Source organism: Octopus sinensis, linkage group LG3, assembly GCF_006345805.1.
Source record: "Octopus sinensis linkage group LG3, ASM634580v1, whole genome shotgun sequence".
Taxonomy (NCBI): Eukaryota; Metazoa; Mollusca; class Cephalopoda; order Octopoda; family Octopodidae; genus Octopus; species Octopus sinensis.
The window spans coordinates 165,534,174-165,561,849 of NC_042999.1; the positions used below are offsets into that span (position 1 = coordinate 165,534,174).

The following is a 27,676-nucleotide window of genomic DNA, read 5'->3' on the forward strand; positions in this document are numbered from 1 at the left end:
TTTTTAGTAAACTAACTCCCATCCATCACAGAGCTAACCTGTGACTGTTACTGGTACTCATTTTCAGCTGAATGGACTGGAGCAATGTGAAATAATGCGCTTTGTTCAGGAATACAATGTGCCACCCAGTCTGAGAATAAAAGCTTTGATTTTACAGTCATGAATCCAGCACCTTAACTACAAGGCCTCACACCTTCACAATCTAACCCTATTTCACTTTTATTACCAAACCTCACTTTTCTAAATATAACATTTACCTTTGATTAGGAGTAATTGAAATATTGTATTTTATGAGCATATTATTGAAAAACATTCTTGACTACACTATTCAGGTTACTATCTTGTAGCATTATATATCTTTACTACCCACAAGGGGACAAACAAGGACAGACGAACGGATGAAGTCGATTAAATCGACCCTAGTGCGTAACTGGTACTTTATTTATCGACCCCGAAAGGATGAAAGGTAAAGTCAACCTCGGCGGAATTTGAACTCAGAACGTAACGGCAGACGAAATACGGCTACGCATTTTGCCCGGCGTGCTAACGTTTCTGCCAGCTCGCCGCCTTGCTATCTTGTAGCATTGTGATTGCTTTTCAATGGCACCTTTTTATTTTTCATTGTGTTTTGACAAGTCATCTATTATTCATATCTGCTGAACAAGATGTATTTATTACTTTTCAATTTGTGTTTTCATTGTACATAGGTAAAATTGTTATTATTTGTTGTAATGTTAAATCTTACAATGAATAACAACCCTTGCAATGGTATTGGAGTAAGCTCCCACTAACTAAGAAGTGCATTTCATGTCTAGATGTCTAACTCCTGGCTTTCTTGTGCCTCTTAGTCCAGCAGAACTGTACTGAAAGAAGGAGTAAAAGTGGATGCTGGCATCCTAAAACCAAGGCTTCAGAGAGATGACTCTCTTCAATTTGGGAAAGCTGTTTATCTATGAGAGGGCAAATTCTGATTTCAAACCTTTTCTGCTTTGCAGCAATACTCATCTATGAGGAAGACTTTGAGAAGCAGTCCTAAGGCAAAGTCCCAAAGGTGGTTCAACATTGTTTTCAATATTGTTCCAGCAACTTATACACCAGCATTGGTGCTATGCTTTATAAACCCTTACCCATCTCTTGGACAACACCAGTAATGTGTAAAAAAAGAGAGCTGTTGCATGAGCAACTGCTGATCTTCCATACAAACCCTGCCTAGGCTTGCACTCTGGAGAATACCTTGCAAATTTTAAACTCAGCTAATTTCTTTCTTATATATTTTAGGATATAATGGGGGTGGGGTGGGCATACACATGTCTGTGTGCATGTGCATATACCTAATCAAGAGTCCAGTTGCAGAGAAAAATAAAAATCAGTAATTTTGAATTGAGCACTTTATCACATTTTGTCATCAATTCTAGTTACATATTGAAACACAGTGTCTGATATTTCTGTGCAAGAAGAATGGTATTGCCATACCACTTTTAAAATACTAGAATATTCTGATCTGGAGCACCAGCTTCAGTTTCTTTTGTTTTCCTTTTTCATTTTCTTTTGATTTCTCAATAGCTTTACCAATTTTGCAGCTCATGTGATACTAACAATCAAACTCAGTAATAATATTTGAAGGCTTAGTGTCAATACCAGTTCCTCCCGTGCTTCCAAACACATAAGGCAGCAAGCTGGACCGTTGGTTTCTTTGCTAGTAGTTTTCTCTTCATCTGGCCATATGATATTGGCCTCACTCATGTCAGTTATGAATGTTCTGCACTCCATAGTTTTTTGGTCTTCCTCTCTTTCTTCTTCCTTCCAGTGGTTTCCATTTGAAAGTTGTTTTAAAATGGTGTTGTTCTGGTAGTCAGAGTATGTAACCTGCTAGTTTTAGTCTACATTCTCTGATGATTTTGCTAAATGGTCTTATGCTTACTTTCTTTAGAAAGTCTTCATTGGTTATATAGGTTTGCCAATAAATTCTCAGAATCCTTCTCAAATATTTTTGGTGGAATACATCTAGCTTTTTGTCAATTTTTACAGTACTGTTTCATGTCTCACTAGCATAGAGAACTACTTGTAGAACTATGCTATTACAGAGTCGGATTTTTGTGTGTAAGTTGATGGTGTTGAAGGACCATACAGCATGCATTCTCTAGCAAACTGAGTAGTACCTGTAATTCAAAAAAGGGTTATTTTACAGCTGGAACTGAGTTCCACAACTTGAATTTCTTCATCACATTTATATTATTCAAAATCTACTTTTTCATCACAAGCACTATTTCTGAAGAGATTTTAAGAAAACTGAGTGTTTTGTCAGCATTTTATGATTGATTCAGCTTTCACTGCCCACCACATAGTTGCTATCTTATCAGCCACTTGTTTAGCATCAGTTATTAGGATTTCCTCACTGTTGTTCATATCAAACATAATCTTTCCAATGTTATTTTTTCTGTAATGACTTTTCAAGGTGTGTATTATCCCTAGATGCAATGCTTCTAAAGATAATTCACAGTAAAACTTGCAGTGAAATTTGGTGGAAAATACTCAACTCAAACATTATATAAATAAGGCTGTTTTTTATGTTCAAAACAGTGGTCTATCAACAGTAATTATTTCCATTTTGCTGTCCATTTCATTTAACCAAGAAGCAAATAAATCTTTTGTGATCCAAGCCTTTTTGTGGGCATCATATTTAACTAAAAATATTTACATTTCTTAAGTATCTTGGATTTCTTGGTCTCCCACAAATAAATTTACATAATTTCTCAGTTCTCATTACATGGCAACACTTTTGAGTCACTGATATTTTCAGGCCAATGTTGGATGGCTTAAATGTATTTTGTGGTTGATACAGATGAACAGCCTGAGTTATCTGTATTGATGTAGCTGATGTTACAGTACTAAAGAAACGATTGAATGGAAAGGGAAAAACATTATCATTCTTACAACAAAGAAGACATATTTAATGCAGATGGAATTGATGGGTTTTTTACCAGTTGTGCAAAACCAAATTAAACAGTCCTGTTAACTTAACTCTTTGTATATCCACATTTCAATAGTCAGGTTAACGAAAAATCAACCAAATTAATAGGCATGGCTGTGCGGTAAGAAGTTTGTTTCCTAGCCACATGGTTCTGGGTTCAGTCTCACTGTGTAGCATCTTGGGCAAATGTCTTCTACTAGAGCCTTGGGCTGACCAAAGCCTTGTAAGTGGATTTGGTTGATGGAAACTGAAAGAAGCTTGTCATATATGTGTGTGTGTGTGTATGTATTTATATGTATGTCTCTTTATGTCTGTGTTTGTACCCCACCATCACTTGACAACCACTGTTAGTGTGTTTACATCCCTGTAACTTAGCGGTTCAGCAAAAGAAACCAATAGAATAAGTACTAGGTTTACAAAGAATAAATCCTGGTGTCAATTTGTTTGACTAAAAGACCCCTTAAGGCAATTCTCCAGCATAGCTGCAGTCAAATGATTGAAACAAGTAAAAGAATGAAAGAATAACATCAGAGTTTTGAACGAGGGGTTGATTTTTTTTTTAATAGATTTTCTGTGTAATGTCTTTGTGTCTGACTTCACTGACTCTTATGAAAGTGAAAACATTACCATTTATAACTGAAGCACTTGATATGGTAGAGAATAACATGAAAAAGATATAAAACCACACTATGCCTAACAAATCTACAGTCGGTCTAAAAAATAGGTACAGCCCACATTCTGTACAAGTACAGTTTCCAACAACTTCTACAGCACATATTCTATAAAATCACCACCCTCCCTTCCCAGCTCAAGTCAGTGAGGCCAGACTTAAGGGATCGTAAAAGATCTGATGGCATGACGGTTTTCCTGTTCTGTGGTGGTAGGCCCCTCTTCTGGGATGACACATACTGTGACATCTTCTCCAGTAGCAACTCGGACTGTTCAGCTACCAGTCCAGCCTCTATTGCTCATCAGGTCAAAGAATGGCAAACTCAAAATATTTGTTTCTTTATTGCCCACAGGGGGCTAAACACAGAGAGGACAAACAAGGACAGACAAATGGATTAAGTCGATTATATCGACCCCAGTGCGTAACTGGTACTTATTTAATCGACCCCGGAAGGATGAAAGGCAAAGTCGACCTCGACGGAATTTGAACTAACGATTCTGCCAGCTTGCCGCCTTATTGACTACTCTCTGAGAGGTTTGTGGTCAAGCTTGTGGCAATGGAGATCTCCAGTATTCTCAGTCCCACCAGACTATATCCCTATCCACCACTATTGCAATCTCAAGTGCAAGCCTTGTTAGTCAGAATGGCTGTTCCAGCAAGTCTCCCTCACCATCCTTTGGAGCAACGGTTTTTCCATTTTGTCCTATAGGACCATAAGGCAGACTGACAAGTCTTTTTAAATATTAATTGTTACCTAGTGATCTCCCATAAACACACCACACACACACACACACACACATATTTATATAACCCTACTTAAATAAAATAGAATTAATTACATAAAAAACAATAATGTCTCATAACATAACCCCAACAACATGTAATCTAAATGGTCACCATCTTGTAACTTAAAACAGCACATTCTCTTACATGATCAACACTTGTTATTATAATACATCCTACACACCACAAACAACTTACACCAAAACATATTCTACACACACACACCCTGCAACGACATACAATATAACACCAGTCACACAGCACATACTCTACACAATCACTACCCAACATTAAAATGCATAACTGGTACTTTGCTGGTTATGACGGCAAGGGTTCCAATTGATCCACCCCACAGAACATTCAGCTTATGAAATTAACGTGCAAGTAGCTGAGCACTCCACAAACACGTGTACCCTTTACAGGGAGATTTAGCATGGTGCAGAATGTGACAAGGCCGGCCCAGTGAATTACAGATACTACTCATTTTTACCAGCTGAGTGAGCTAGAGCAATGTGAAATAAAGTGCTTTGCTCAAGGACACAATGTGCTACCAGGAATTGAACTCATAACCTTATGATTATGAGCCAAATACCCTAACCACTAAGTCACATGCCTTCACTAAAATACATAGAACATGTGAGATATAATCATCACCTAATAAAATAATGCTAATTCACAATAGCACATATATTTTTAAGTTCTATGTTTAAGAGATGAGGAATTATGTACATTATTTACAATTGACGGATATTTCTCCTCATCTTGTTTGTTGATAATACAACATTTCGGTTGATATACCCTCCAGCCTTCATCAGATGTCTTGGGGAAATTTTGAACCTGGGTTCTCATTCCTAAAGTATTTTTCGGTGAATAATAATAATAATAATAATAATAATAATGATGATGATGATAATAACATTGAAAAATACCTTAGGAATGAGAACCCAGGTCTGAAATTTCCCCAAGACACCTGATGAAGGCTGGAGGGTATATCAGTCGAAATGTGTTAACAACTAACAAGTTGAGGACAAATATCCATCAAATGTAAATAATGTATAAATTACTTTATGTCAACTTCTCTTTAGTCTTTCTTCTCTTCTACAGTTTAGATTATGGGTGCCAGCATGGCTATCATACAATATTGCATGGGATCTTTTAATCTGTTTGTTTGTGTTTTTTTTTTGTTGTTTTTTTATTAATAAATTGTCATTGTTTATTTTGTCCTTTTATATATTTTAAAATTTCAGAAAATTATTTCTTTAAATTCTTTGGAATTATGTGGAATTTTATAATAATGTCCAAGACTAAACATCTTCTTGATATTATATTTATGCTTTGTACTCAAATAACCAAATTTATTGACAGTACACCAACTATGCTGTGTATGTGTGACCTTGATCGTTAGCCTTATAATAGCTATTTCATACCCTGTTCTTTAGTAATTGATTTACAATGCTAGATTAAATATATTGGGTGCAATTAGTAATTTGTTGCAAGTTGAACAATGAAAGATTTGGAAGGTCAGCATGTTTGCGTGAAATTCTGTTTGAAGTCAGGAAAAATTTTTATGATGACTTTGATGATGTTGCAAGAGGCCTATGGAAAGTATTGTTTGAGCAATCTCACAAGTGGTACCAGTATTTCAAATCAGGAAGAATATTCACTGAAGGCAATCCCAATTCTGAGTGACTCTTCACCTTTGTGAAGAGTCACATTACTTTCTGAAAGATATCCTCATAAATAACAAAACATATGTGTATGGCTACAATATTAAATTATAAAGAAAGACAAGTCTGATTCAAATGTAAGTAAAGCAATAAACTGGTTTTGTAAAAAGTTCATTTTCTTTTGGGGACAGACTTCATATCTTCTGCTGGGGTATTATGTTCAGTAAAACAATTCCAACAGTGAATTAAAAATAGGTTGTGAATGTCATTTCTCAAGAAATTACTCCTACAATCCGATACAAAATTAGTTCCAGTTATTATTCAAAACTTGATGGCTATTACTGATAGAAAGCAGCTACAGAAAATATATGCTATACCAATTCATGCAAATAAATCCAGACATTTTAGAAAACAGGCAATAGAAATTCAGAATATTTATTCTTTTTCTAATGGCATTACTGATGTCAGTGAACCAATGTTGACCAGACATTGAAACAGGATTAAGAGCTCAATCTACTAAACATTTTGCAAATTATAATACAGCTGACTGTTTTGAATTTTTGCTTCTCATTAGTTGGTCATATTTTTTTTCATGGTTTTGCTGAGTATCCTGACTGTACATTATAAATGCTTTTTAAAGTGACACACTTAGATGAAATGTGTTTTCTCAAATATCAAAATGTTGCATCTAAAAGAATTTGTATTCCACTTCTTCGTTAAACTAAAAAGGGTTGTGTTTGTTCTAAGCTATAATATATATAATACAGAGAAATTTATTTTGGACCTTCATGGTTACGTTCAGCATATTTTTCTTTAAGAAATACAAGAATTTATTAAGAAGTGATGTTTGGTATAACAAAGTAATTCCAAATAATTATCAGAATTTTATGCCCTAAAAACAATTGCTATTAAACATATTAAGTGTAATAGTCACTAGCTTTAGCCATAACGGTATACAGTAGCTGACAATACACAACAGAGCTCTCAGTTGAAGATGTGCACAGTTAATGAGATACTAACTCTTGCAATTTTCCCAAAGTTCTTGCTTACTTCCTTGGTTTTGTTATATACAGTGATTCATATACCAAAATAATCAATTGTATGTATGCATGTGAGAATAGAAGTGGCTAATTCCAAGAAGGAAATATGAGAAATAGCTTGTTTAGAAAGTGGACTTGTGTAGTCAACAGTAACACAACTGAAAGAAGCAGAGTAAGAGAAAATTGTCAAGAGAGAGGTAATTAATGATATATGGAAATGTGTGTATATATATGTGTGTGTGTGTGTGCACGTGTGTGTATGTGTGTATACATCTGAAGCAAAATGTTTTTATGGGCTCTTAAGGTATTACTGTGGGTCCCCAATTTACTATTTTACTTGCTTGGACACCCCCCCCCAAAAAAAAACTGTAGTATATCTCAGCTTAATAATTCAGAAGATTTTTCAGCTTGCTGGACACAAAAACATATTTAACCTTAGTATTGTCGTGAACTATCTTGACCAGTCTTATATGGACCTCAGGGGTCATCTGGACCCCAGTTGAGAACTACTGGTCAAGAAAGTTCACCACTATACTAAGGTCAAATGTATTTTTTTGTGTCCAGCAAGCTGAAAAATCTTCTGAGTATTAAGCTGAGAAAATTATTGGTATATCAGTCAATCTTATCAGTTAGTAAACAGTTCTAAAATATTATTGTTCAACTAATCAAGTGAATCAATAACTTATAGTTTCAGATTTAAACTTAATAAACATCTTTAATCTTGTAACATTTACAATAGCTTTAGGTGTTCTGGTCTGATTAACATATTAAAGATTACTCTACAGTTGTTAACTAGGACAAAACTAATTTCCTATTCTTAATCCTTATATCCTTACTAAGAAATAAACAGAATTCTAGAGCTAATCCGAGTTAATCACAAAATTATCTAACACAGCAATTACTGAGAAGAATGTTTGTAAACAGTTTACTATTTAATCTAATAATTATTATTTTTTCCTTCTGATTATATTTTTGGAAACTAAAAGTAGTTACTGATCAATATTTTGGATTCACATATTAAGTATTGTCAACAATATGGCTGAGTGGAAATACCTCAGGGAAGTATTCTGTGTGCTAAGAACAACTACATAATATAGGGAGTTGAAAAAACTTTAATCAATTTACATTATTCAAGCAGTAAGTAGACAAAAACACTCAGATCTCTTCAGTTTTGATCACGGATTTTTAAATTACTTTTTCTTAACTAAACATTTTGAAACTTTGTATACTGATGTAATTTTTCACACTTCAGTTTACTTTCACTATTTTTGACAAAATTTCGTATTTTAGAAGTTATTTCATATTTGAGTATTTTAACCAATCAATATGTATTCATTTTGTTGGAAAACACTTCCTTGGAAAAAAAAAAGCATGTAATATGCAACACAGGCAGTAAACAAAAATAAAATAGAACACAGAGTTGGCATTTAGTAGAGATGAATTGGAAGTTGTTGCTCTTCAATTACTTTTGCAAACAGCAGTAACTTTCTTCAGTTAAACACACGTCGTCAATTGGTTAAGATTACTCAAATATGACTTTAACATAAAATAACTTGTAAAATACGAAATTTTGCCCAAAATGTCGAAAATAAATTGTGTTCACCATGAGAAATTACACCAGTATATGAAGTTTTAAATTGTTTAGTTAAAAAAAAAAATAATTAAAAAATCTGTGATCAAAACTGAAGAGATCAAAATTCTCTCTAAGGATGGGGTTTAAAATTTAAAAACAACAAGCAAGAGAGATAACTCCATTAAGATCAGTTGGTCAAATTACTTTTTACAATATACATTAGCAAAAGCAATGATGTGTTTCAGTTTTATCAGACCTTTTCAGTGAAGCATATTTCCTCAGTTGGTAAGACCAGGAATTGTTAATATATATGTAGAAATAGATTATCAATGCAATCAGTTGACAAAATCTCTCTTGGGTGACAGCGTAAAATCTAAAAGCAATAACCAAATCTATTATTGTCTAATATTCTTGGACAAAACAGAAAACAGAGTTTTGAGTGGATCCGATCTTTAGAGACAACTTGTGAGTACAATGGACATATTTCAGTATTATTACAACTTGTCAGTGAAGAATATTCTACTGAACTGGTCAAGATGAAGAGTGATTGATATATAATAATAGCTGAGGGAATATGTACTGACATTGATTATGAATGAAAACTCAATGACTAAGGGAATATACTCAAAGAAACATTCTTGATCAAAGTTTTTCAGCTCACTACATTACATATGTGAGACCCTACTGTATTTGTATTTGATATGCAGAAGTTACCACTGAGTTATTTTCTCCTCATCCATATTATTATTATTCATAATCAGCAATATAGTTGATATTCAAAATCCTTGTATTTTTAGGAATATATTAATCCCACTTGGCCTTGCCATCTGAGTAGAATATACTTTTGGAAAAGGTTTCATAAGCCCAAAACATATCACTTGTTTCATTTACTGACTTTAACCCTTTAATAATCAGATTACTCTGTCAAATGTAAGCTTCAAAATTTCACTGATGTGATTATTTATTTTTAGAAAGACATATATGTGAGGTTAGATATGGCTGTATTGAACATAAAACAAGCAGAATATTTAGGCCAAATATGACTAGTTTAAATGTTAAAGGTTTAAGGACTGCATTGTTGATGATAGGTATGTTCATAATGATTATTTGTAATGAAGGTATCTATACATATATAGATAAAAAACAAAAATGGAACAAGAACGTAACATTTGGACAGTTAGACAATACAAAAAAGGGACAGGAAAAAACAAGGACATGTCATTCAGAGCTTTCAATCTTCAGTCGAATGCCAGATCACCTTTGCAATTTTGGCCAGTTACTCTCGAGACTGCTCTAATCTGGTTGGCTCCAAGAAAATCTAAGCTAAGAGCATTAGATTCTTTGGAAGAAAGCAAGTGAATGTATACAAAAGCAAGAATGGTAAAAACGCAGAAATGGTACACAATTACACATACAAACAACAGGACATTAACAACAGATGTCTTTCTACTAAGAATGAATTAAATTAAGCTGGCGTGTATGAGGTACAGGCATGGCTGTGTGGTTAAGAAACTTGCTTCCCAGCAACTTGGTTTAGAGTTCAGTGCCATTATGTGGCACCATGGGGTAACCCCAAGCCAACCAAATCCTTGTGAATGGATTTGGTGAATGGAAACTGAAAGAAGCCCATCATATATATCTGTGTGTGAGTGTGTTTGTGTGTGTGAGTTAGTATCTCCTTGTCTTGATATTGCATGATTGTTGTGCCCTCACCTCAAGAATTGCCTGTAGCTTTGTATCAATGTTTGAAATCGTTACAGTTTTCCTTTCTTTTTGTGTGTGTGTGTGAGTATATGTGGATTTATTTTATAGTTTGTCTGTTTTGTTACATTTTGAGAGAGATTTCAATGCATTATTTTTTCAGTCAAATTTCCTTCATAACACCATCTCTTTTGATATAAACTATTTGTCACTTTTCCTACCGGCCAAATTATCAAAAAAGTTTTTCCAGTGAGTCATCTATTTAAGTATCTCACTGGATATAACTGAAACAAACGCTTTTCTGTATTATTAAAACTGTTTAAAATTCATTGTAATACTCACTAAAAATTGTATTAATTTATAGATATCTTTCATTTAGATGAATAATGAGTGTAAGTGAAGTTAATTATATCTATAAAGAAAATATATTTGCCATCATAATCATATAAACATGGACTGTAAAGTAGCTATGACAATGATGATGTCATAGCTAGTGAGTATTACAATGACCTTTAGATAGTCTCTAACGGTACATACAGAAGAGTGTTTGTTACCTGGGAAAACGGTTCAAATATTGGTTGTTTTTCTTGGAAAGCTTACTGGTTATAATTTAATTACACTATTTATATCTTCCAATATTGTTTTTATTTGGCTATCATACTACCTCACTATCAATTGGTAGGCAGATTGAGTGGCCATATAAGGTTAAATATTCCAAAATAGGTCAAAGAAAATAAAGGCATCATTTCTCTCTCTCTAACAAGTCAATAATGTGAATTTTCTTCTTTTCATGTCATTTAACTAAAATCTAGTGTAACCAGGACCAGTTAAGAAACTGTAGAACTTGAATCATTTTATCAAGGAGCCCTAAATTCAGAAAAAAAAAAAATTATTATACCCAGAAATTCTTTACTTGCCCTGTTAATTACATTTTCTAGATTTAACAAGAACAAACCTATTGATGATACTGGCAATGTCTATTTTATTCAGAAGTTTATGTTCAGAGAATCTGTTCAATTTGTTTTCATTCAAAATGATTTTTAGATAGTTATTTCTTACTATTATTGGTGGCTTCCTTAATGTCCTGTCAAAATTGCCAGAAGGCTTATCAGACAATGAACGGTGTAGATCTTGTCATCAATTACAATAATTTACACCTGAAGAAACTCTTAGGGAAGAATTTGTGCAATTTACTGAATTGTTTAAAACAAATTACTTTTCGTATTGACACCAAATAAGACTATGTACAGTTACCGGTTTGCCATTTGATGGCGATAATTCTTTGAGTTCTAATATCTAATTGTAGAAAATGTCTAGCACAACTATTTGTCACTATGGTTACCAGCTGCCATGGAGAATGTTTGTTTTCAAAATAGTTAGAGGAATTCAAATGTACCATCCATCTTTTGATAAGCTTTCTGGCATTTTGACAGGATAGAAAGGAATCTATCAATAATAGCAAGAAATGTTTGGCTCTTAACCTTCTTAGAAAGCATTTGAGACGCATGTGACTTAAGTGTGCTACAACAACTGAAATCATCATCCTCATCATTTCCGATTTTTTTACATTTCTCTTTGAGTTTGTTGTTAATTATCTTTATAGTCAGATTATCTGAAACGGGAGATCACATAGTTTGAATTTATTCATGCAAAGATTTATAAAGCACACAAACTTTATGCAAGACCAAAAAAAATATTGCAAAGAAGCATTAGTTATTTGAAAAACACTTTAATATCTGATCCTACAATATGATCATTATTCCTACTGCTAAATTGATTACGGTTGAAAGTAGTCTCTGAATCGGTTGCTGACTCACTCTGCTGGTGATTGTTTTCTGAAATGTCAGCCAAGATGAGTTTTATTACTGATACACAATGTAAAAAGTGCTTTTGTTGCATCTCTACTGGAGCTGACCACCTGACATTCTTTTTCCAATTGGCTAATGAACACCATCATCAGATAATGCAGCAGAAACCACCGATAAATACAAACAGAAAAAAATGTACAAATTTAAAGAAAATTTGTTCAAATTCAAAAGAAATTAATACTTCATGACTACATTCAGCAGCACATTTTGCAACCAAATTTAATGTAAAACAAGAGTGCATTTTGTACCAGAAGCCAATATCAGAGTTTCTTTCATGGTATCTATCACAATATAGTTTATTTTAACAGAACATCCTCGTTTAAATGGGGATAAATATTGCCTCTCAGTTTTAATACTTCCTCTGTTGTTAATATATACCAAATTTAGTACATGTGCATTACATGAATGTAATTTGCAAACTCATACAGCTCTTTAATTTGTGTTTGTAAGCTGCTATGCTTGCCATTCATATCAATGGGATTGTCATAACTTTGAATATTACAGTCTTTTATAATCACTACCATTTCCCTTCAATGAATCAAATAGACTTTGAGTAAGCAGTTCAATATTATGGCCTTCCATATCCAAAAATTTCCCATGTTTTTCAACTGGCCCTGAAAAAAAAAAAAACACACAGTCAACATCAGCTGGTCCACATTAGATGTCTCTGAAATAGAATCCAAGGAAATTGACTAATGCTAGGAAGGGGTTAAATATTTCTGGTATATTGTTGATGTTGGCAGTTAATAGTTTAAGGCATCAAATTAGAATATCAAATCTACTAATGTGCATTCAACGTAAACAAAATTTACCTATTTACTATGGATATTCCATTTAATTGTTGTATTTAAAGTGTTTCCGACATTGGATCACAAGAGTTGAAGGTAGTTTAGTACTATGGTAATAGAACATGTGTAGAATCACTGTATTGAAATTAATCATTTTCAAACATTTGGAAGGGGAGGAATAGCATATGCTTATCTTATTACTAGGCCAATGTAATCTTGAGTGTAATAACTTTTTTTAATGCAAAAGTTACTGAATATCTCAATGAAAGAAGGCAGTGTTCATAGCCTTCTGTAGTCACTTTAAACTGTCAAACTGGAGTGGCTGATTAGATTGTGATAAAAGTTAAGCTTGAATTAATGTAACTTAGTAATAGTGGTAAGTAAGGACAATGGGCCTGAAAAATGTAGTCTTGGGAAAGTAGAGCTGACTAAAAATGGGGTCTCAATGGAGGTGATGGAACCAGAAGAGATGAGAGCATCAAGTGAATTTTAATAAGAATAGCACAATTAGAACACCAGCTGGTGTGAAAAGAATAATCACTTTTTTTTTTTTTTCATTTCAAATATATCAGTAAATATTATTTCAATTTCAGAAACACTTTTAGTAGCTTGTAGTAGCTCTAAACCCCCCACCCCATTTTTTTTTTCATTTAATTAGAATGACTGTAGTTAGTATTTAATAGCTATATTGAGGACTTCTACCAATGAGTGTTCATTAATAATTATGTAAGTGTCTGCAGTTGACTCAGTATCTCAGAGAAAATCAAAAGAGTAAACAATGTAAGCAAATAATTATGTTGAGGTCATTTCAGTGAGTGTTTGCCATACAAAGTCATTTATGCACTCATTCAGTGGCTAATCAGCTTCACTTGATTATTTCTATATCACACTGAAAGTACCCATTTTTCAAAGGCTATAGAGGTTAAGTAGACTTCACTCTGTTTACTACTTAGATGGCAAACTGTTGGTTAAAAATCAGGTGCCTAGAATTAAAACACTGATAAATTTGGTTGAATTTATACTCAGTGACTTTCTAAATGTGTTTAATTAATCTTTGAGAAAAACAGAAGGACAAAATCTTTAAAAATCATGAAGCTATTGTACATAAAAGTTAGTAGAAATGGTTTTCATGTATACATAGAGAGATAGTGGCAAATTCTTTTTATTTATTTTACTAGATGAGGTCAACAAAATCCTTATTGTACAAAGCTTTCTGTCTCAAAATAACTTGTAACTTCAGTAAATGTCACATATTCACATGTTTAATACATTATAGCAACAACAATGCCTCATTTATGTTACTTGGGTTATATATAAGGACAAAGTTACAGGCCTGCTGACATACAAGTTTGTTGTGATTACAGTTAAATAACAAATACTCAACGAGTACTTTATATCTCAACTAGTACTTTATATCTAACTCAACTAGTACTTTATATCTAACTTTAATAATACTTTACATATTCCAAATTATTGTTCTACCAATCTATATTACAATCATAAATTAGATTAATAAGTTGTTGTAATTAAAGTAGGAACAGGGATAAGTTTTCAGTCAGTACAAACTACATTATTCAAATTCATTGCCTTCAAATCTTGCTTGTGTTGAGCTGTCTTAAATGCTTGTAAAGATTAATTAAAATAAATATCAGCTTTGTTTTTTTTTTTTCATGAATGTTTTTTTTAATTTTTTTATCCTATATCTTTTATCTGTTACTTGTTTCAGTCATTGAACTGCGGCCATGTGGAGCCACTATCTTGCAAAGTTTTAGTCGAACATATCGATTCCAGTATTTATGCTACTGGTCTCTGTTGCTGAATCATTACATGACAGGAATGTAAATAAACCAACATTAGTTGTCAAACAGTGGTGGTGGGGAACAAATACACATGCACACACACACACACACATCATTCTACTAAATCCATTCACTAAGCTATAGTAGAAGACACTTGCTCAAGGTACCATGCAGTAGGATTGAGCCTGAAGTCACACATCTATGCCTGTGCCTAGTCATGATCATCTATTTTTTAAATATTTTTAGCTTGGGTGAAATAAATTTTGAAAATAAATTTATCTTCTACTAACTCACCAGTCAGCTGTAGTAATAAGGCAAGTGTGTATTTCATAGCAAAGGTAACTGAGAGAACACGATTCAAACACATGAAATTTTTTGGTCACTAAATCAGAAAAGTCTTACTCAGAATAAAGAAACACTTAATTGACTTTATAATGCGGAATAAAGTAAGAAACAAAAATGCTGATTGAATTTTGGCAAAGATCAAAGTAGAATCTAATGAGTAAAGATCAAAGTAGAATCTAATACTCTTTAATTTCAACAATTCATTTTCCTTCTTAAAGCTATTTTTATAGCCGGTCACCACTTTTTATAGTCACATTTTGTTACCGTTTGTGCAACACTATTTTTATATGTTTCCTATTTGGAAATAGATAATGAATATATTTTATTTTTGAAGTAGGAATATTTATTGAGAAACCCATCACTTATAACTTACTTATAAGCATTATCATTATACATAGATCCTGACTCCAGCTACATAAACGCCATAGTGAGAAATATATACTCCGAAATGCTAACGGACATTTTATACATGCATGTATGTTGAAGATAAATAATTTCATGTTCTTTTAACTGCTATAAAAAAATACACAATTTCAAAATTGTAGATATAAATTTCATTAACAAGTTGAAGAACGTGAAGAAAGAGAAAATAATTGCTACATTATTTTATTTATGTACAATTAGCATTTATAGTACAGTCATTTAAAGTAAAGTCATTTTGTCATAGAGAATCACGACTCAAAATTCACACTAGCTAATCTTTCAAACTAACTACTAGAGTTCACAACATTTCAAATAAGTCTTGTTGGATTTTTATCATAGACATGGCATAAAAAGTAGCCAATATCTCAATGAGTGAGTGTCGTGGAGTTTAGTAACACCCAACAAACACTGAGTAATTTCCCAAAAATCAGGGTTTTTATAAATACTCATATCCGAATTCTAAGAACTGTATTTCGTGTAACATTTCTTTGACGAAAGTTTAGAATTCGTATATGGGCAGTAATTTTAACCAGTGGAATACCAACAATTATGCTTGTTCGGGCAAACGACCATTACGTCATATTGCTGCCTTTTATGACTTGCTGCACTATATTTGTGTATGTGTATATATTCACACACACACACATAAGCACATACATCAGGGAAGGGAGACCCAATGTGTCTTCCTTTATTTTTAAAGAAATAAATATATACACATACACAAATATAGCTATAAGAAAGAAAAAGAATTATTGAGATTAAAGAGTATTAGGTTCTACTTTGATCTTTACCAAAGATCAGTCAGCAGTTTTGTTTCTTACTTTATCCTGCTTATAGTTTCTCTTTATTCTGAGTGGCACTTTTCTGATTTCGTGTGTGTGTGCACATGTTTTGCCTGATGATTGCACTGGTGTGAAACTCATGGGACACTCACAGCTTTTAATTAAAAAATATGTATTCTCTACTGGTATTTAGCACTCTTTTCTCATTTGTCCAGCATTAAGTAAAGTGCATATATATGTGTGTGTGTGTGTACATCATTGTCATATCACCCTCATCATCACCATCATTGTTACAGATTCCATGCTTTACAGGTTGGATTCCCATCTTGATACCAGCCTTGCGTCTGTTTTAAATTAGATACTTTCATACCTTTGCACATCAAACCACATCTAGATATTTTCTTTTTAGGAAGCATAAACATGTCACCAGTGCTGAAAGGGAATCAATTTTAGAAGATGCATAGAGATAAACAAGCATACACACACACACACACACACACACACACACACACACACACACACACAGTTACCAACTATCACATTCCACTCACAAGACATAAATCAGCCCAAGGTTATAGTAGAAAATACTTGCCCAAGGTGCCATGCAATAAGATGGACCTTAAATCCATGTGATTGCAAGGGGAAGTTCTTAATGACACAGCTATGCCTGCACTTATATATATATATATATATATATATATATATATATATATATTGGTAAAACGGTAAGATAACAAAAGAAAGAAAGAGACCTCAATATTATGTAAATAGAGGAAATTTATCTATAAAATAATATGTTACATTACTCGATAGTCAAGATAAAACTCTGAGTTTCAGATGCCGAAGTGGGAATCCACAACATCATCTCTTCGGTTATCTGGCTATTTGAAAACGCTATGAAAAAGTATTTTTTCATAGCGTTTTCAAATAGCCAGATAACCGAAGAGATGACGTTGTGGATTCCCACTTTGGCATCTGAAACTCAGAGTTTTATCTTGACTATCGAGTAATGTAACATTATTTTATATATATATATATACCGGAGTAAACACATAAATGTGAAACAAGGTGGAAAAAAGAGTACTCAAATACCAGAGGTAGAGTAATAAGCATATTACTCTACCTCTGGTATTTGAGTACTTTTTTTTCCACCTTGTTTCACACTCATGTGTTTACTCCGGTGTAACCCGCTTCATTTTATAAAAGTTTGAGTGACTCTACACAAGTAGGAAGAATAAACAGCTGAAAAAGATGGAACTTTACCCACTGGATTTTTCTCAGAAAAGTATATATATATATAAATATATATATATATAGATATATAATACAATTACAAAAATAGTGGTGGCAGTGACTTCAAAGTTTTGGATTGATTACCTTCCTTGGACTAGTGAGCCAAAACTTCCAAATCACTGTCACTATTATTATTCTAAATGTATATGTACTCTACAAAAAGTATTGAGTAATCTTTCAGTGTAATACTAAAATGTTTTTTATTATAATGTGATTTCAGATGGCAAGCTGGCAAAACTGTTAGCACAGTGGGCAAAATGCTTTGTAGCATTTCATCCATCTTTACATTGAGTTCAAATAACACCATGGTTGACCTTGCCTTTCATCGTTTTGGAGTCAATAAAAAAATTATCAGTCAAGAACTGGGGTCAATGTTATTATTTTCTCCCTTTCCTCAAACAGGCTGCTGGCCCTGTGCCAAACTTTGGAACCTTTGTAACACAATATGAAAACAAGCATTAGTATGTGTGTGGGTGGGGGGTGAAGTATTGTAGTGGTATATTAAGGATTTGTTTTCCATATTTTATTACATACTCTCTCTCTTACTTGTTTCAGTCATTTGACTGCGGCCATGCTGGAGCACCACCTTTAGTCGAGCAAATCAACCCTGGGAGTTATTCTTTGTAAGCCCAGTACTTATTCTATCAGTCTCTTTTGCCGAACCGCTAAGTGATGGGGATATAAACACACTAGCATCGGTTGTCAAGCAATGCTAGGGGGACAAACACAGACACACATACACATATATATATATATATATACATATATACGACAGGCTTCTTTCTACAAATCATAAATACATACATTGTCATAGTGAAATGAATTTTAATAATCAACAGCCCAATTATTAAGCTGTACTTTATAATGTTTAATGATGATCAAATGTTTTTGTTTTGCAGTTGCTGACATTTCTTTTGATTGTCTTGATTGGGGCTGGGATTTTGTTGATATGTCATTTACCCTCTTCTATTAATGTTCTTCAAAATAAATGTGTAGAAAGTGAATAGCACTAGCAATATAGAGTGATATAGTTGCATATTTAACCCTATTCTGTGAGTCATGTATCAAAATAATCAGATATTTGTTTGTATAAAATATCTTGAGTAAACAAGTGTTGTGTGGAACTCTGATTTAGGGGGGGGGGTTACCAGTGCTTTTCTATACTGTATTTATCCAATATGTCTTAAAACATTATGGAACCACTTTATATTTCTGGTCTACATTTCTATATTCATTATTGACATTACTGATTTTTTAAAGTATATAGAAGGCTTTGCTTACTGGCAAATAGAGCTAATTTGTAAGGGTCCAAAAATAGTAGTTGTTACAGGCAACCATTTTGGTTATACAATCTTCATCATCCTCATTTTAATGTCTGCTTTTTCTTGCTTGCATGGATTGAACAAAATTCATTGAGGCAGATTTTGTACAGTAAGATGCCCTTCCTGTCACCAACCCTTACTGATTTTAAAGCAAGGTAATATCCCCATGACCAGACATGTTCTCACAACATATTGAAAATGAATGATGCTACCTGTATGACAGTGACAATCATTTTATAACCAAAATACAATGTCAAGACAAGGAGTCACAAACACACACACACATATATGATGGGCTTCTTTCAGTTTCTGTCTTCCAAATATGCTTCCACAAGACGCTTGCCCAAAGTACCATGCAGTGGGTCTGAACTCAGATCCATGTGGTTAAGAAGCAAACTTCTTACTACACTGTTACATCTGTGCTATACATATATTGTATTTATAACCAGTTATACAGCTCAGTATAACTGATTGTTTGGTTACTCCAACCTTTGGCATATTGTTGATATTATAAAAGGCAGTGCATACTAAGGTGAACTTGAAATTTGTATGTTTTTCTTAGTCAAAGAATTAAAGCAATGGCTATGAGCTCCTATCTAGGTCCTTCCAGTCTGGTGTAATTGATGTGGTGCATGTCCAGCTTGAACATCTATGTCAATATCTTTGGGGAAAATGTGAGCTGGTCAGAATACTTACAACAGAATAAAAAATAACCTAGGATCAGGTAATATATCAGGACTACTACCATATGTTTAAATTGCAGTATGTGATATTGATGCTGACTGGCCCTAGATCAGCCTTGATTACTCAGATATCTGCCATGTAGGTAGTTGAGTGAATGACTAGTTGTGATCCACAGATTAATAGCCCCAGATATACCATATTTCTATATGATTAAGGATCACAATGCACATTTTGGTATGCATAGATTGACTGTATGCGGTGTAATGGAACAATCTCTCTATCAATCCTTTCTGATTCTGTATACCTATAGAGTCTAGAGTTCTTGAGAAGACTAAAATAGAAGTCAGAGGTGAACTTAGTCCAAACATGACACCTGTTGTTTCCTCTGCATTTATTCCTGTTCAGCAACCTATCAAGGTAGGAGTGGCTGTGTGGTAAGTAGCTTGCTTACGAACCACATGGTTCCGGGTTCAGTTCCACTGCGCGGCACCTTGGGTAAGTGTCTTCTACTATAGCCTCAAGCCGACCAAAGCCTTGTGAGTGGATTTGGTAGAGGGAAACTGAAAGAAGCCCGTCGTATATATGTATATATATATATGTATGTGTGTGTATATGTTTGTGTGTCTGTGTTTGTCCCCCCAACATCACTTGACAACTGATGCTGGTGTGTTTACGTCCCCATAACTTAGCGGTTCGGCAAAATAGACCGATAGAATAAGTACTAGGCTTACAAAGAAAAAGTACTGGGGTCAATTTGCTCGATTAAAGGCGGTGCTCCAGCATGGCCACAGTCAAATGACTGAAACAACTAAAAGAGTATAAAGAGTAAAAGAGTAACCTAGTGCTGCTTAAGGTTAACAATGCTACTCACGATGCTGCTATGTATGTTTTTTGGTCCAAACTGAGCTGGAGAGACAATGTTCTGTTGCAATGTTGTTGTGTCCACACAGTTACTCACTCTACTAAAAATAGGAACCATGTCTCTGTAAAATGTCACTCTACTGTCTTTAAAAGGGTTAAATATATTGAATAACTTAATTTTCAATACCAGACAAAAAAACTGAAATGGTCATATCTAGAAATCCAGTCTTATAAAGCTTCATTACAGAAACCTATAACTAAACATATGCTGTCACACATGAAACAGTATGTTATGTTTATAAATAGCAAAGAAAATGTGAAATGTAAATAGTCTAGTAATGTATTAGTAGTACACACTAAATATATAACCCAAGAGTATGTGGCTTAATCACAATGATCTTGTAAATAAGTTATTCTCCCAGCTAAGATGTGTGCTTGTTTCTCATCACTACAGTCTTAATTCTACTCGACCCAGTTTCAATTCATTTTCTCTACATTGATTTGGTTAAGTCATTCTTTGGACATGGAATTAACTAGATCATTAGTGAGCCACAAATAAACTCTCTCTTCTGGAAATTTGGAGTGAATTATTAACAGAGATTCCTCAACAGACTGAAAATAAAGATTAAAAGAAAAAGAAGAATCATTGGCTGCCTTCAAGGCAAATTCCTTAAAATTATTATGGTGTTATCAAATACCTAATAACATTAAATTTCAAATATGGTCCAGTAATAATTAATACACACACACACATGCATATACACAATTATATGATAAAATTTTATTTTAGAATTTATGAGAGCAACTGTCTTCAAAGACTTATATTGTCTTTCAATGCTCAAAATGAGGAGTAGATAGACAGCCGACAACTGATGAAGGGTTGTTCTTTGTGTTACTTGTCCTGTTTTCCATTTGTTTCGCCCGTTGTTTGTGTATTGAACTCATTTGTTTTCATATTTCATGTTGTTTACTGTTGGTGACATCCTGTACCCATATATATAAGTAAGTATCTATGATAGTTGCTGGCCATCCCAGACTGGAGCAATGTGGTTGATGTTTAGTTTGAACTTCTGTAAGTTGAAATGCAGGGGAAATGTTAGCAGAGAGTACTGCAGTTCAGGAAAGAAATTATTGAACACAGCTCTTTCTGCAAAATTTAGTAGTTGAACAATATGGATGACAGAAAGTATGACAAGTTCTAATGGGCCACAATGGATAGAGGTATGTAATTTAGAAAAGCAAAAGTTTAAAAAAATACTTGTGAATACTTTCTATTAACAAAATGCAATATTCTGTGTGGAAAGGGGATATGCAGAGAAAAGGGTAAGATGAGAAAGTGAACATAAATAGACAGATTGATATTTCTGGAACTAGAGATACGTATATTTTTCTGTTTCCAGGGTAAAAATAAGTTAACATACATTTTCAAAATTCAACCCAGAACATAATCTGTCATTCGCATTGATAAATCTTCTACCTCTCTTTCTCACTTGCATATAGAGATCATTGTGCTTTGTGGTTTGGGGTATACTGATTCCTTAAACAATCCAAAAAAGACAGGGAAGAAACTGTTTATGTATTGTCTAGATGAAGCTCTTTCTAATCCTACTCTTTCTATTTAGTTCTATGATATTCCTGACCATCCTCTTATATTCTTCTTCAGTTCTGCTTTTCCCACCTAAATGGCTTTTTAGGAGATAAAGGTGAATGGCATATTTACATTTCCCCTAGTGATCTTATCCTTTTCTGTGTGGAAATGTTACCCATCTCTTATTTTTTTATCTCATGTATGATCTCTTATCAAAGTTGAACTACACCTCAAATCATACAGAATATCAATTATTCATAAATTTATGTCACCTGCAACTGCATATGAAGGAACTTTAGCTATTAGTAAAGTGTTTGTATGTGAATGGTTTCTTAATATTGTTTTCGTTTCTTTTAGAACTGTTCTGTTTCTATACATCCGCTTACCATTATCATTACTATCTTCAACCACCTTTGTAATGTTGCTGTTGGTTCTTGAGGAACCAAGTGTAACCAAATATCTCAAGTTGGAAACCACTTCAATTAATTTACTTGTATCATTTGTACCCTTGAAAAAAAACATTAATGTCACAGATCCCATTTTCCAAACAAAAAATCTCCATTCCTATGTAAAAAGTTACTATTATTCTTTTTCTTTCTTATTTGTTAATAATTTTGACTAAAGATCAAGTCTCATGACCCATTACCTTTAATGAGATATTAAGCAAGATATTCAACACTGCTCTTCATACGTAGCTTTTTAGTCTAATTAACAAACACTTTTTGTCAGAAATTATATTGAATGACAAACTTAAGTCAAAGAGTTATATTTTTCATTTCTAATTCAAAAATGTTTGTCCCAGAGAAAATTATGAATACCATAACTTCTTGATGTCTCATCACATACCTAAAGAAGGATTATAATTTATATTATCATATTATAAAGACGGTGAACAGGCAGAAACGTTAGCTTGCCGGGTGAAATGCTAAGCGGTATTTCATCTGCCACTACGTTCTGAGCTCAAATTCCGCCGAGGTCGACTTGCCTTTCATCCTTTCAGGGTCAATTAAATAAGTACCAGTTACGCACTGGGGTCGATGTAATCGACTTAATCCCTCTGTCTGTCCTTGTTTGTCCCCTCTGTGTTTAGCCCCTTGTGGGTAGTAAAGAAATATATATATTTCAAGATGGTCATTTTATTTTCTTGCCAGATCAACAACCACACTATATATTCATTCTTCACTTGTTTATTAGTCTTCTTATTTTATCTTATGTCCATTGTCTGAAAATCTTTCGTTATACATCTGTGACCTCTTCAGCAACTTTTCCATCTACATGTATCCTCCTGATCTGTTTAGTAGACCAATAATAATTGAGTGAAGAACAAATATATAGTGTATGTGTTTAATTGGCAAGAAAAAAAATGACTATCCCGAAATATAATATCTGCTTCAACACACAAATTCACATCAGGAATCTTGCAAAACAATTCATAAACATAACAGTTATCGTCTATATTTTTCTTTACGCAATGTTTAATTATATTATATTTAAACTAATTATTTTCCAATCACAAAGAATTTTGATGATGACTATTAACAAATGAAAATAACACAAAATGTCTTTCAACATATTTTATTACAAAACATTTTGATTCAAAAATCATCAATTAGAAAAATGTAACAATAGATATGATCTGTTAATGTCATAGTTTACTCAAAATGACATGTTGAGATAAATGCAATTGTTGATGGAGTTGCTGTTTAACCCAGGTCAACCTTAATTGAGCAAACTTATTATAAAAAACATTGCAGCCATGACCATCCCACCTTTATTTCTGGTGTATTTTATCTAGAACTACATTATTTAATGTGTCCATCCTTAAGATGGTGAAATTATACTTGATAGAGATTTGGCTGCTATTCCTAGCAGATTAAAGTGACCACATCGAAGTTCCCTCAAATTTTTTGGATGGATGGATGGATGGATGGATGGAAGGATGGATGGATGGATGGAAGGATGGAAGGATGGATGGATGGGTGAATGGATTGATGGATAGATGATCAGTTTTAAAGCTGTTATGGCTTTTCTAACAAATTTTACACAGTCCTTCTCAGTACAAGTAAATTATTATTTTCTTTGCTTTCTTACCAACATAGTCATTGTATCATCATCATCAATGTTGTCTTTCAATATACTTACAAAATAAGTTGCTTTCTTATCAATTTGGTTATACACAAAATACCAAATAGAAAAGGAAATATTTTCATATTGCAATGTTGAAGTGTTAAGGCATTTCTGGTGTGAATAATAAGGTTTGATGGTATCAACAAAAATAATATATATATGTTATTTATTGCAAATGGCAAATGCTTAAGCTAAACCTTTTCTTTGTTGAATCATGGCTGAAAACAAAAGTTTTAGGAATACCATTTGAATTGATGTTTTCTTTCATAAGACACAGCTTCGTTATCAACCCTCAAGAAGAATGAAAGGCATTATCTATTTTGAGATGTAAGACGAGCTTAATAAATGATGTAAAACAGCAGAAAAGCAACCAATCTTTACACCAACAGTAAGGAACTATCCAAAACTGATCACAGTAGCAAGAGTTTATTAAAAAAAAGTGATCAGGAATTGATCATCCAGTTGATGGTGCATATAGGAAGAGGAGGAAGCGGAAGAGCTAAACAATATCTGTTTCTACCATCAATCTATCTTCCCTTCCATTATATTAGTAATTCCTACAACTTTTATTCATTCTTCTGATCACTGAGTTCTTTTGTCTTTAGAGCTGTTTCTAACACAGATAAAAGGCCTGAAACTTTGGGTTAATGGATCAATTATATCAACTTCAGTGCTTGGTTGGTACTTTATTTTATCAACCCCAGATGAAAGGCAAAGTTGACCTCAGCAAGATTTGAACTCAGGATACTAAGTGCTTACACTAATACCACAAAGCATTTTGTCTAATGCTTTAATGATTCTGTCACTTTACCACTGGCAGAGAAAGAGAGAGAGGGGGGGAGAGAGAGCAATAATAATTTCAATTTCAGAACATTTGAAATATAAATGAAATATTATTTTAATAAATCAGTTTTAAAGTCCAATCAGATAATGGTGGGTTTGTGAAAGAATATTCATTTGACAATAAATTATCCAGTTTTGATTATCAGTAATAGTGACATTGATACCTCAGAAGGAATCTTCCTAAAATGTATCAAATAATCCGCAAAACCAGGCCAGTTTGAAGCAAAGGCAATGCTACTACATACAATGGAAGTAGTAGCTGACAACTTTAAGTATGTATATATAGTTTATATGTACATATTCTGAACTGTATCAACTTATTATATATGACATGTGACACATAATGAATCAATGATTACTTCAACATCAGTACTTCATTAATTAGTACTAGAGACCAATAAAGTAGATGCTTTCTTTCCAAGAATTTAATTTCAACAAATAAGCTATTTTCCCTTAGTTATTATAGGATATATAAATTTGACATAGATCTGAAGTCACTTGACTTTTGCACATTCTGATTTAGTTTAACAGTATGTAAATCCAGAACATGCATGATGTGAAATAAATAATATGTTCTCTATATCAGACCAGTTTGTTGTTAGCTTCAGCTATTAATATGCTGATGTCATCTGAAAACTGATATATTTTCTTAGTGTTTATATAATATAAGATCACCCTTATATTGGCTCCCATTCCAAAAGAGAGAGAGAGTCTTTTCATAACAGCTGGGAACAAGGATATTTAGAAGAGAGTACTAAATATTTTAATGAGATGTATTTCCAGTACTTCTCTGTTTAATTTTGTCTGCTAGATGAGACCATTTTTATTGTGAAATGTAAATTTTCTTTCCATATTCAAACGATAATTTACAAATGTAGAAAGAGGATCATACAGATGAAGAAATATTTTGTCTTTGAAGTTCTTTTGGTCCTGAAACCACATGAGATTCATTCAGTTCTATATTTTGTTGGTATAAGAAATCTAAACCTGGAACTAGTAAAAGACAGAGCGTGGCATTTAGCAACATAAGAGGACCTGCAAAATATCGATAACCTGTATAAATGGAACTCACAGCCATGCTAATATCAGTGACACATGGTTCAATGTTTGTTGATGATAAAGTTTCATTAAATTGTGTGAAATAAAGATCATATCCTTGCATACAGTCTGTCCTTATTAAATTTCTGTAGATAAAACAATATGGGTATAATTGTGTGATGCCATTCCAGCACTTTATAAGATTATCTGGGCTGGAGGAATTCTGGGGGCATATTTGGACTGAATTAAAAACTCGAAAATAGTCAGTAAATAAAACTGGTTCAGCATAGATTGACATTAAACCAAAGTAGATTTCTGCAGTCATAGCAATAGCTAGTAAGATAGCAGTAGCTCGGCGTCCAAGAAATCCAAATCCAAATAGAGCAATACAAATAACCAAACAACCAAGGTAGGTTGGTATCACTAATCCAGTGCATGGATGGGCCTTTAAAGAGAAGGCACAGGATATATTTTCTAGATTGCTGCGGCATGAGAGTAAGAGTCCTATTCCAAGACCAATTTGTGATAATCCAGCAAAGAGGATGAAGATAAAGATTACCCGAGTAGTGATTTGGTTACATTTGGTTAATTTGTTTTTGTCAGAAAGTGGAATAAGTTTTTTATCATAGAAATATTCAAGCTTCATATTGATGTTTTACAGCAGCTCTGTTGAAGAAAAAAGAAAGGAAGAAACAAAAATCAATCAAAATTTATACATTTTTATGAATTAATTAATGAATTTATTTTTATTATATATATATACATATATATATGTATATATGTGTGTGTGTATATATATATACAAAGTATGGGGGTTTAGTTCACAGGTGATCTAAACAATTAGGAGTGCTAGGTAAGTGCTACAACATCATTTTATTAATGTATACCATTCTCATTTTCCCTATTTGTCTCTGAAAACGGAATATCACATACTCAGGGATATCCCAGAAACAGCTGTAAGGTTTTGAATTTCTTCCAACAATGATATTGTATACAACTTGAGATACTTGCCTTGCCTTAATGTTTACTATCCTATTTAGCAATTATATATGTGTATATATATATATATATATATATATATATATATATAATTATATATATATATTTTTTCTATTCTTGAGCGTTATACTAATACACCACCTCTCTTTGTCCTTTGTTTTTTTCGTAAAATCTCCCTATATATATATATAAATTAACAGAATGAGATAAAAATCCAAGGCTGTGAAAGATTCCTGAACATTTATAAAGAGAAGGTCTTACAGGTGCTTCCGGGATATTTCATATGTCCCGTCATCGGAGATGGTGCGAGAATATGGTTAAGCAATATTTAAGCATAAATATATATATATTCTTTGGTAGTAAAGGCAATTAGAAGCATGAAGATAGGGAAAGCCCCAGGCCCATCAGGAATTACTGCAGAGATGCTCAAAATATCTAGCAGTGTCAGCTATAGCCTAGTCACTTGTATAGTTAACCAGGTGATACACGAAGGAGTCATACCCAATGACTG

General features: G+C 33.2%; 2 protein-coding genes across 7 annotated transcripts in view; one reads left to right on the top strand and one right to left on the bottom strand.

Annotated features, from left to right (window-relative positions):
• Nucleotides 1-27,676, top strand: part of LOC115209623 (cilia- and flagella-associated protein 300-like) — a 281,205-nt gene that overhangs the window by 112,052 nt on the left and 141,477 nt on the right. The gene's annotated exons all lie outside the window — the stretch shown is intronic.
• Nucleotides 25,069-27,676, bottom strand: part of LOC115209622 — an 88,968-nt gene continuing 86,360 nt past the window's right edge. For 2 of the 3 annotated variants that reach the window (XM_029778074.2, XM_036501592.1), the window contains exon 2: nucleotides 25,069-26,832. In XM_029778074.2, the coding sequence (XP_029633934.1) occupies nucleotides 26,015-26,812 (798 nt within the window). In that variant the 5' untranslated portion in view covers nucleotides 26,813-26,832 and the 3' untranslated portion in view covers nucleotides 25,069-26,014. Of the gene's footprint in view, nucleotides 26,835-27,676 lie in introns of all 3 variants that reach the window. The other variant, XM_036501591.1, reaches the window with a different exon arrangement.